This window comes from Acanthisitta chloris, unplaced genomic scaffold (genome assembly GCF_000695815.1).
Source record: "Acanthisitta chloris isolate BGI_N310 unplaced genomic scaffold, ASM69581v1 scaffold7370, whole genome shotgun sequence".
NCBI classification, from domain to species: Eukaryota; Metazoa; Chordata; class Aves; order Passeriformes; family Acanthisittidae; genus Acanthisitta; species Acanthisitta chloris.
Genome location: NW_008653269.1, coordinates 67,208 through 79,359, shown reverse-complemented (window position 1 = coordinate 79,359; position 12,152 = coordinate 67,208). Strand labels below are relative to the sequence as shown.

At 39.2% G+C, this 12,152-nt stretch overlaps 1 protein-coding gene across 1 annotated transcript in view; it reads left to right on the top strand.

Moving 5' to 3' along the window:
• Positions 1-1,341: 1,341 nt before the first annotated feature.
• Positions 1,342-12,152, top strand: part of LOC103807462 (dnaJ homolog subfamily C member 1-like) — a gene marked incomplete at its 5' end in the record, with an annotated part of 15,354 nt that continues 4,543 nt past the window's right edge. Inside the window, one exon of the mRNA XM_009080193.1 lies at positions 1,342-1,461. Coding sequence (XP_009078441.1) covers positions 1,342-1,461 — 120 coding nt within the window. The remainder of the gene's footprint in view (positions 1,462-12,152) is intronic.

The window sequence follows — 12,152 nt, the reverse complement described above, 5'->3', positions numbered from 1 at the left end:
TCCAGCAGATCAACATTACCACCCTCTTGTGTCTGCAGACTGGCTGAGGGTGCACTGAATACCCTCATCCAGATCACTGATAAAAATATTAAACAGGACTGAGACTGAGGGAATGCCACTGGTGATTGGCCCCAGCTGGATGTAACTCCATTCTCCACTGCTCTCTGGGTCTGGCCATCCAGTCAGTTTTCCACCCAGTGAAGAGTGTACTTGGCCAAGCCATGAGCATCCAGTTTCTCCAGGAGATGCTGTGGGAAACAGTGTGAAAGGCTTTGTTGAAGTCCAGGTAGACACATCCACAGCCTTTCCCTCATCCGCTAAGCAGGTCACCCTGTCTCAGAAGGTCAGTCAGTCAGGGTGTGCCTTTCACAAACCCATGCTGGCTGGGCCTGATCCCCTGGTTTTCCTGTGTGTGCCATGTGATGGCACTCAGGATGATCTGCTCTGTGACCTGCCCTGGCACCAAGATCAGACTGACAGACCTGTAGTTCCCTCATTCCCCTTCCAGTCTTTCTTGTAGATGTGCATCGTATTTTCTGACCTCCAGCTAACTGGGACTTCTGTAGTCAGCCAGGGCTGCTGGTAGATGGTGGAAAAGGGTTTGGTGAGCTAATTCTGTGAGCTCCCCCAGTACCCTTGAGTGGATCCCATCCAGCACTATGGACTTGTGTGTGTCTAGGTGGTGCAGAAGGTACTGACCATTTCCCCTTGGATTATGGGGACTTCTTTCTGCTCCTTGTTTCTGTCTTTCAGCTCAGGGGCTGGATACATGGAGACCAACTGATCTTACCATTAAAGACAGAGCGAAAGGAGGCATTAAGTACCTCAGTCTTTTCCTCATCCTGCATCACCATGTTTTTGCCTGCATCCAGTGGAGAATGGAGATTCTCCTCAGCCTTCCTTTTGTTGCTAGTAGATTTGTAGAAACTTTTTTGTTGTCTTTTACGGCAGTAGTCAGATTGTTATTGCTGGGCTTTGGCCCTTCTAATTTCTTCCTTGCATAACCCCATAATTTTTAATAAAAGTATTGTTGCTTTTTATATCTACTGCGTTTTCCAATGTTATGTACATTGTATTAAAGCTAATAGAAGTTTCATGTGCTAGTGTATATAATACACAAAATGCATTTTTTGAGTGCTAAGGATTTTTAATATCTTACTGTTAGTCTGGGGGTTTTATGCATTTTCAGCAACAGCACAGGGAAAAGACACCCAGATATTTTTCTTTTTTTAACATTATTTGATTAATTTGTTGAAAGATTAATTTTTTCTTTCAGTATATTACCTTGCAAATATATGTGCAATATCCCAGTGTAATGAATGTTTTACAAATGTCTTACAGGCACCGGAATGGACAGAGGAGGACCTCAGCCAGCTGACAAGAAGTATGGTTAAGTTCCCAGGAGGGACCCCTGGTCGATGGGAAAAGATTGCTCACGAATTGGGTCGATCAGTGGCAGATGTGAGTTCCCTGAGATTTGCATTGTGTAGGGGATGACAAACCAGAACAAGACAGGCAGTGTAGCAGGCAGACAGGGATGGGGGCCGACAGGGGCTTTTGAGAGAAGCTACAATCCTTTTAGGACCTGGAAGTGAACCATTAACTAACTCTGCAAGAAGCAGATGTCAGCCAGTCTCTCCCTGCACAATTAACAGCTGTAACTGATCAGCTGGATGAGGATTCTGGTGCTTACAAACTTCAGCTACTGTAACCCAAAATCAGAAAAACAATACGCTGCAGGTTTTGTAGCCACCTCCTTTCACTGCCAGGGAATGTTTGTGTGACTTGGGTAAAGATTCCATTTCTGTTTCAAGCCAGTCCTTAAAAAATACATATGAGCTAATGGTGTTTAGACAGGTGGTTTCCATTAATTAAACTGAAATATCTCTGCAAATTTTAAAAAGAGTAACACATACGATACTATTTCAGTGCCTTTTTTGGGATTAGAGCATGCTTAATAATTATATTATGTAAAATGATTAATGGCCTTGTTAATTCATATTTTATAGTATTGTACCACATATCAAAGCAAGCTTGTACTTAGGGGTTTTAAATGTTATGATCTTGAAACCCTTAGGGGCTGGGCTGTAAAAGACTTTTCCTTTTCAAGCAGTAGATCACTGGAACATGATGTAGTGTCTGCTGAGGAGCATTTGAAAGTCCTTTCAGCTGACCCTATTTTATAGGCTCTGTAGGGGTTAATGAGAGTAATGTTTAAATCTGTTGATGTATATTTTGAGATTAGGTGTCTTTTATTTATTATATTTCAGGAATTATCTTAAATAATGGGAAATAAAGCCATGGGCTAGAGTGCAATGTAATGCCTTAGAGCCTTCTGGGCAATTTGTGTACTTCTTAAATAATTTTTTCCTGGTCGATATAATAACAAAAAGATATTTATACAAGTTCCTTCTGAAGTTTAATGAATCTACAAAGTTATATTACATATACTAAAAACTAAGCCATTTGCATTATTACCATTTTTAGAACAACACATTATTTGCAAAAAAGTTCCTGTAAGAGAGAAGTTACCTGCTAATCAAATGAAACTAAGGATTTTAAGGTTTATTCTGTTTAGTATTATGTATCATATTTCTTGTAGTATTCATTAGCTACTGAACTGGAGTGATTTTATTAAAAAGATGCTAATTTTTACTGTGCAAAACTATTTCACAGGGGTTGGTAGTAAGTAGTGTGCATGAGAAAGATCTTTAGAGATTGCTTTGGAAAATGTGATTAATTATCTTGACACAGATAATACAGATGCATGGAATGTTTCCACATATACTCGTCACAAAACCAACACCATACTAAGATTTACACCCATTTTCTGCTTCATTCCTTGGCTTGGGTGTAAAAACATTCTTTATTAAGGGTCCTTTGCATAGTAGATTTGGCCACCATACTTGGACACATCCAGTGGTGGAAAGAAAGAACAAAGCTCACTTGCTTCTTCCATTAGGTGAGAGGTCTTCAGCAAGAGAGATCTGTTATTTCCATGAGTTGGAAAGAAAAATAAGATAAATGTGCTTGTTCTAAGAGCTGTCACTTTCTTGTAAGAAAAAAGGAACTTTCAGGGATTTTTGTGTGTGGAGAAAGGTCTGATTATAAACCTTTTTACTTCCAGTGACCTCCCACTATATGATTAATGTAAGTTTTTACTTCTCTCAGAATTTTTGACTGCTGATAATGCTTAGGTTAGCTTCCCTGGCACAAAACTTACAAGAGTTTCTGCTGCTTTTATCACCGCTTTGCACAGAGTTGCAGCAATTAGGTATTAAGACTAAAGACTTAAAAACTTGATGGAAACTTCTTTGCATCTCAGGCTGTTACTGCATCAGTACTAGAAATGTTGAAATGGAGAACTACTTCAGGTGTATCCATTCAGCTATTGAACAAGATGTACAACTTATCCTTTATATTTGTTGAAGACGTGATATAGAATAGATGTAGATTTACAGCAAGGATTCTTACTTTTTGGGCATCACCATAGCTGAATAAGAAATGTTGCTATAAGAAATGTTAAAGCTGCAGGAAAAACTTGTGGTTTGGTTAGAGTTTGTGCACAGTGGAAGAGATGTTTGCATGCACAGGCAGAGCTTGTTGCCCAAGCAGCTGTTCCCTGTTTCCACTGGGAGCTGTGCAAGGTGGTAAGGTTTGGTGTACCAAGTGCTGTTTTGGAATAGCTTGTGTAGAAGAGGTTGGGAATCTCTTGCCTACAGTCAATTTAATGGGAATCAAGCCAGAGGGAGTTTGAAGTATGTATTAGCTGGCAAATGCACTCGATCCAGAAAAGAAAAACATTCAAGGGCAAATTCGAATTTGTTTTTATGACTTCTTCTGTAATATAGGAGATACTGTTTAAAAACTTGGGATCACTTTCTGCTTGTTTCTTCTCTTGTAAAGCATCAGGGGCAGCATGCCTTGGTGATCCTTTCGCAGTCAGAGAGCTATAATAAAAGGGATTGATAAGGTAATTATTGATTTAATAGTAAATGAGCTAAATAGGTGTTAGTATAAAAAACTCAAAGTAATCCAGTCCAAAACAATGTCTCCATTGTGGCTTCTGTCTTAAAGCTTTCTTCCTCAGCAAAAAATAAGGTTAGAAAAATACTCCAATACTTCTTGAAGAATAAGCTTAAACTATTCATATGTACCAGAAGAGCATCAGTGAAATTCACTCCCTCTAAGTACCCCAAAGAAGTTCTATTTCAAGCTGTCTTGCTTTTTGTAAAGAAATTAATTCCTATGTCCAACTACATTCATTTCCACTGGTAATTTTTAAGCAGTGTGAAGCGACTTGAGGAGAGTGTTCTTGGCTTTTTCCAGATTTTCACATTCATGGTGGTGTTTTAACTTAGTACATCCTTAGTTTGTGTCTAGTTTTCAGTATTGCACTTAAATATGTGGTTCAATGGAAAGAGTCCAGAGGGGAATAGAGAGAGTAATAGGTTCCTAAAATGCTACCCACTGGGAAAGACTGTGAAGGAACTCATATTGTTGAACTGAAAAAAAATATGAATGAGGATATAAATATTCAGCAACATAAAAAGAAAACTGTAATGAGGAAGGAGTTTGTGCCCTGTATTAGTTTTGCAGGACAAGAAGTAATGGCCACAAATTTTGTCACAAGCTGCAGAGTTTGATAGTGAGGGGCAAAGAATTAAAATGGGGATGATAAAGCAGTGGAATAAACTGCTGTGGAGTCTCCATATCTGCAGGCCTTTAAGAACAGGTTACACAAACATCTGCAAGAAACAGCATCAATGGAGTGGTTCTGCCTGAGGTTAGGTCTTTTTCTTCTTATGGGCTGTGATTACACTAGCAAGTGCAAGCTATCTGGGAGGAAAGGGGGAGGAAGCAAAACCTTCCCTACAATTGGAAGCATGTGTGAACTCATTTTTTAAAATGTAAAATTAAAGCCAGATAGCCACCACAGTTGGTTAGTAAGCACTGCATATGCCTTAGCTTGACTTCTGAAATTCAGTAATCCTAACAAAGAGTTCCTTCAGTTTTTTTTTTCTTTTCAAATTGGAATTTTGTAGACATTTAAGTTTGTTAATTGCTGTTGCCGAAGTACAGACCAAATAAGGATTCCTGTAAGGCCTATTCTGTGGGTATGTCTACCATACAAACAAGTCCATCCCCATAATGTGATGCAGCCAAAATCCAACGCTAAACAGCTATGTGCATGTTGTAGTGCCCTGAACTCGTTCAGCTCTGCTGTTCCTGTCTGTGCTGCCTCTTGTGAGAGCAGCATAAATATCTTTGCAGCATTTTCCTATACTTTTCAGCGCAGAGCCTGGCTGAGCTTGCAGCCATGGAACACACATGCTGTAAGAAGGGCACTTACTTTAGCTTTTGTCATGTTAAATATGTTTGTCTTGTCCCTCTTCAGGAAGGCATCTCTTAACAGCCAATGAATAATCAACCCAAAATAGATGAGGTTAAGTTGTGCTCATTTTATCTGTGTGTTTAATGATTTAAATTATTTAAATTGCTAATTGTCGTTTTAATATGTGCATACTGGGAGTTTAGCAACCTTTTCCCATAAAGATGATCTTTCAGCTGGCTTAGTATAATGAAATCTTATTGCTTTCACAACTGAAAGCTTCTACAGCTTTTTAAGTCATTTTTATTGCAGTTGGCTGGTGTTATAAATTAGGTTTTCAAGTATTTTGATTATGAAAGGGAAATGGAGTTCAGTTAACTCTAATCAGGATTCCTGCCTGCTGACCTGGTTACCTGTACCACTGCTCTCTGTCATCCTCCAAACATCTGTTCTTTGACCCATTTTCCTTGCTGAATTTGTTGCTCCAGGGTTAGGTCTCATTCCTGTCCTCCAGTACTTAAGGAAATAATTGACCTTTTAAAACAAAATAAAAAAAGTTAGGTTTGAATTTCCTAAGCACTGTGAACACTCTGCTACATAGTATAAATAATGAATGGAGTTGCAAGACTACTATTTCTGCAAAAATTGTATTGTTTGATTTGACAAATGCTAAGCCTTAGGAAGATTTATAATAATGATTGTCAGCTTCTGCCGAATTCAAAAATTGAGCAAAAGCACTTAGATGTGAAATTATAGAAGTATATTGTACTTGACAATACCAACCTTTATAGATAAAAAGTTTTTAAAAAAATATTTGCTGAAAGGCATAAATTAATTTCAGTAACTACAAAGGACATTCAAATTGTAAAAATAACAGAGGAAGTAAAAGCTGTCTGGCATGCCAAACAGACTTTAATGTGATTATTAGGTACAGGTTTTTTAAATTAAAGGCAAAGAGATCTCAGATTTCATACTTGTGAAGTAATATCATTCACTTGTCTTACAGGATTTAAAGTGATTCTGTTTGCTCCTGCAGTCACTAATCTCATGCATTTGGGTTGCAAAAACAGACTGATTGGGATTTGCTGCTTGTATAGAAGAACACTAAGGCAGACAGCAAAGCTATAGCCAGGTGGCTGTGTTTGAGCAGGCCCCCTGAGCCATCCTGAAACCTGAAAACAGGAGGTTGGGGGGGTGGGGGAGTGTGGGGTGTACTTATTTTGTGATATCTCCTGTGTGCCCAAGCAACAGTTTCAGCCTTTAAGTATGAACTCTGTGAGTTCATACTCATTATACTTTATATGCCATTGTAAAACAGATTTCTTACTTTTGACAAATGCAAGCTCATTATTTTGCCAACAAGAAAACATCTATATGAGAAATGGTCCATATGTAAAAGTTCATGAATTTATTAGGTCTTTTGCTTCTGGAGATTAACTGTTTTCCTGAGACTGTTTCACGTTTCATTTTGTAGGCTGTGTCTGTGTTCACTCAGTTACAGTGCAGTCCAGTTGTGGGTATTCTGAAACATTCACCCTGAGCAGTTTTGCATTTATTTATGTAATCAACAGTTCTTCCAGTTGCTTATTGAAGTCTAAAGACCTAGCTGTGGATCGAGGTCCAAAAGAGGTTATGAATATCTAAGATGGGATTTAAATCATATGTAGGTCATGTAGGTCCCTCAATCTGAGAGTGAAATCTTCAAAACACCTGTCTAATCCCACAGGCACACCAGAATGTCTCTGTTGATACTTGGAGGGAGGAAAAGGTGGTTGCTGTTCACAATGCTCTCATTGTACAGTTTTATTCTGGGCACTCCTACAGTTGCCCTTACTGGTTTTGCAGAACTGGGCAGCACAATGCATCTTACAACCAAATGCAAAACGTGTTTGCTTCTCACAAAGCACAACTAGACCATTCTTCTCACTTAAAGGAGAAAGTTTTTCACATAAGGCAGTGGGACAGAGTTGGCTTGGGGAGGGGGAGGGGGTCAGGCCAGTGATGGTGCAACTATCTAGAGTGGCTTGAATTCATGTAATGTCCCACACAGCTCCTGGTGAGCTGGGCTGGAATTCCATTGCAGAATTCAAATCTTCTGACTCTCAAGAAAGGCAATGCACTTTGCATCAGCAGTAACAAATTAAGATGCCCAGGTAGCTGTTGCACTGGGCATTGGAGCCAAACTCCTCTCTTACACCACTGCCCATAGCATCGAGCTAAAGACTCTCATGGATTTTATCTGACAAAAACCAGCACAGTATGAAGTCTCCAGCATCATCACAGTTCTAATTGCCAAGTTCTTCCCCTTGTGTCCTGAAAAAAAAAGCAATTCTTCTGCTGTTTTAAATTAACTATTTCGGCACTTATACTGGAGAGAGTTCTACATCTGGTGCTTTAGGCTAAGTTTGCTTTTTTTGCAGGCCACATCTTAAATTGCCTCATAATTAAACTCACAGTTATTTGGTGGATTATTGTTGAGGTAGCTACCTCTTCTCCATTTGCTATGGCAAAATTCAGAATCACACATGGCTTCAAAGTCCATAGCCATAAGAAAACTGTATTGTTGCTGGACACAACTGGTGGTTCTAGCCAAACTCAGTTAAATTCATAACATGTTTCTTAGTTCTTTCAGCAGTAAAATCATGTTGTCCTTAAAATTCTCATTTGCTGCATTAGCCAAATTCAACCCCTAATTTACACAGTGGACAGACTAGTTCTGTTACCTACTTCTGAGGAAGTTGGTAACAATCTACTAAATAAACTGTCACATGCAATGCCAAAGCAAAGGTGCATCTGGTTTGAAATATTTCATTTCAAGAGGTCTAGTAAGTTGCAAATTAGTTGCAAAACTGGAGAATTAATTGGCTTGATGCTTCAGTATTTGAAGTTTCAGCAAATCTGTTAAAACTGGAGGATTGTTTTAGCAGCCCTTTCAATGTTCATATGTGAAGGTAGTTTAAAAAGCAACACATTGGAAGAAGAACTCAGTGCAGCAAGTAAGTAGTCTTCTGGTTATAAGGAGAGAAATTTGGCAATTTGTTCTATGCTGTTCTGGAAAGTTGGATATGAAAAACCCTACTGCTTTGACAAAGCCAGGAAGGCATTAAAATCCTTCTGTATCTGGCTTTCCTTCATGAGAAAAATGTGATTATAACTCGAATTTGCCTCAAAGATTCAAGAAATTGAATGCTTCATGTTAGCCTCAACTACTCACAAGCTGTCTCCATGTTATTTTTTTCCATAATGCCACAGTCCCTGGCATTTTTACATGATATAACTAGGTGGAGAGCATGCAGGAAGGTGACAACTGGGTGAACCCTGCGACTGGGGCAGCAGATTTCTGATAGTTGATGCTGAGAAATTGTGGCAGCTTTAGTAAATACTAAAAGAACTTCTGCTCTGGGAGATGCTAAGAATAATAAAAAGCATTACCAGACCCTCCAGTTTTCCACAGCACAATAACACATCATCTTCTTTGCAAGAAGGTTCTATACATTTTGGAAGCCAAGTGACATGGATTATTTCTTCCTCCACAAACCCCACGTTATTTTCTAGGAATATTGTCAGAACCCATGAGGTTTGTACTTCTGTGACTATCTGCTGCAATCCTAACCACGATATTACCCTATTCAGATATATTATCCTATCCCACAGCAGATTGTCAGGAGACAGCAAAATGTGAAGGCTTCAGAGCCACGTTGGCATGTGCCCTGTGGAGCTGGGCTGGCCATGGTGCTGCAGTCATGGGCTGGTGGCTGCTGCTCTGAGAATGGGGCACTGCTCTTCACCTGCTGCAAAAGGGCTCTTGCTCTGTTTGGCATCAGTAGGATCGCTGTGCCTGACTTTACAGGGTTTTCCCTCTAGATCTGTCACAATTCTGAGCTTTTTTTATGCCTGCCTTCCCTGCAGGATGGAAAGTAGCCTCTCTTTCATGTGGTAGCAAAATTTGCTTTTGCCTGTGCATCTGAGAGTCTTTTAAGCAGAGTCTGAACAATTTTTTTGCCTCCTGTATATCTCTGAAGCATGGATTGTCCCATCTGAGAGAGGTGGCAGGTGTCCAGGGTAATAAGAGATTTAACATCTGGATGGTCATGGTGAGGAGTGTTTTACTGCTAGGTGTCTTGTTGAGCAGCAACTAGTCTTTGTGATCTGGACTAATTGTCAGCAGTACAGGAGGAAACCAGCTCTGTCTGGCTTTCATCACATAAAATCATCCCACTAATCCCACTTGCTTTTGATAGAATCTTTTTATAGCTGAAGAGCTATTGAAAGGGAGTTCAGAAGGGAGTTCTTAGAAGCAAACTGTTCCTGTGGTTTCTTTCTGCAGGTCCCATAGTAAGATGGTTTGATTTCTACTTCAGCAATTTGATTGCTTGCATCCAATTTTTTTTTTGTCATCTTTCTCTGTCTAAGGAAATCTGTTTCGCTGCACATGTGATTATCTGACTTTATTTGTGACTTCTGTTGTCTCTGGTGGACAACAGCATTTAAAGGTGATTCCTCTAAAACAGTGCAGTGTGTCTGTTCAGCACTACTTGCAGGAATATGAGTTCTGCTCTCCTGTTTTAAATCAATTTCACAGTCTTGATCCTTATTATTTGAGGTGTCCCCAGACCCAGGATTTCTCCAGGGCGGTGGCTGATGCTCTGGTGAAAGCTGCTGTCAGTAACAGCAGGCTTTTAGCTCAGCTTCTCACAGTCAGGATAAAACTCATAATTTAATATACATGAAAGCTGTAATTTCAAAGCATTATGCAGGAACAAACAGCAGTAATAACTATAAGAGAGTAATTCTACAACTGCTTCACACTTCGAATAACTCCATTTCCAAGTATGCTGTTAACTAATGAAAAAGCAATAATATCATATAAGCAAGTTATGATAAGGAATTGAGTAGAGAAAGCAGAGGAGCAACTTACATTGCATAACTTCATGAATTTTTTATGACTCAGTTAAGAACTAGTAGTAAATAACTCACCCCTGGAGGAGAGATTTAAGCTGATATTAAGGATGTCAGAAAGCATGGAGGAACTGGCAACAGAAGAGTCTTCAGATTTGAGTGGCAAGAACAATGATTAAACTCAGACAGATCAAATTGAAATACAATTTCACATGTTCCATAGGTTGGAGTCCTAATAATCCTCAGCAGTTTAACACGGACGTGTTAACGATTCTTGCCCTGTGTCAGAGCCTTTAGCAGCAGTGACAGTTGAAACTGATGGACAAATAAATCTGAAGTCTAAATAAGTGATACCTGAAATGTAAGTGAAAAGGGCTGGAGTAAACATGAACTGAATATAGCACCTGGGAAAGGACTTGCAGTCATCTGTATGAAGAAGAAAGCTGGCCAAAAAAAAGGAATAATAGACAAATAATCTTCCCCTGTAGCCTGTGAATGGTGATAGTAAAGCTGTAAGAAGCTTGATGAGTTGTCAAACTTAAGTCAACTGAAGGTGCTTGTTCAGTGTTTGAAATTGGAGAGTTTCAGTATCTCAACCATACACACAGTTGTTATTTCCAGCTTACCTGGTGAATGTTCACGTTGAAAGTCCATCCAAATAGGGACAGATGCCACAAAGCTTTGGAAATATCAGATGTGATACATGGAATAACTTCCTATAAATGTCACACCTGAGTTCACCAGGTTATAATGACTGAAGTTGTCCAACATAAGTTAACGTGTGGCAGGACTGTTACTCCTGAACTTTTTGCATGTAAGGGGAAATATGAAATGCAGTTAGGATCTAGGAACAAGGCAAAATCCTTCACTGTTCAAGTGGAGAGGATTGGCTTAGAGTCTAGTCCAATTGGATGTAATATGCAGCAAAATTTATATCTGTTATAGGATACCTGTACTGACCTAATTTGGGAACACCTGTCCTTGGAAAGGAAACTTAAATCCAGTGCATTGATTTGCACCACTTCCAGTGCAAAGTCTGTGTTGCATGTGTAGTCTTAGTTTGAAGGCTAAAATGATGATTGCAAACCTCTGGAAATGTCAGGGGTTCAACATAGAGAACACTGGAGATTGGCACTGGGGGTGCAACTCTCTGTACCTGTTTTTGTCTTTGCTGGCAATTTATTCTGCAGTTTTATTCAGGAATTCTTTTCTGCTCTCTTTTTCCTGCCTTCAGGACCTTATGAGTAGGCTGTAAATCTTTGAAAGACATACTTCAAAATAGCAAAATTGTTTGGAAACAGTTTTCTGCAATCTATGAACATAGATAGATACTCACATATTGTACCTGTCATACTTACAGTGAATCCACTGTCACTGCAGGAAGCTCTAAAGGATCAGCTACTTCTTTGCATGACAAGTTCTTCTCACTCTTTTTGAAATAATCTATTATAATCCAGTTTATATGACATAATTTCTATTTAAAAGATGCATAGCAGGACACCACTAAGGATCCATTAAATTCAGCAGTAAAGAATAGTTTCTGCTCCCCTCAGCCTTTTAAACCATTGGTCCTGTAGAAACACTCTGCTAATAATGAAGATGGAACATGAACCTTTTAGTTTGGATTATTTTAGACTATAAATTCTTCAAGGAAGGCAATTTCTATCAGTGGATCACTTGTTTCAGGGAGAATCCATCCTATTTTTTTCAAAACTGGACCGTGCAGATCTCAGAACTGTTCGTGCCCCTTAGAATTATCTGTCCATGTTAGAGTATTCTGAGATTTTTCTTTGAACCATTAAAACTTTGTCATACTGCAGCAGTAGAAAGCAGAGTTTTTCTGTGCCAGATGTCTACCTCTGGATAAAGGTTTTGGCTAATTAGAGTTGGGATTTTGTTGCTCACAGAGTTTTCATTTGAA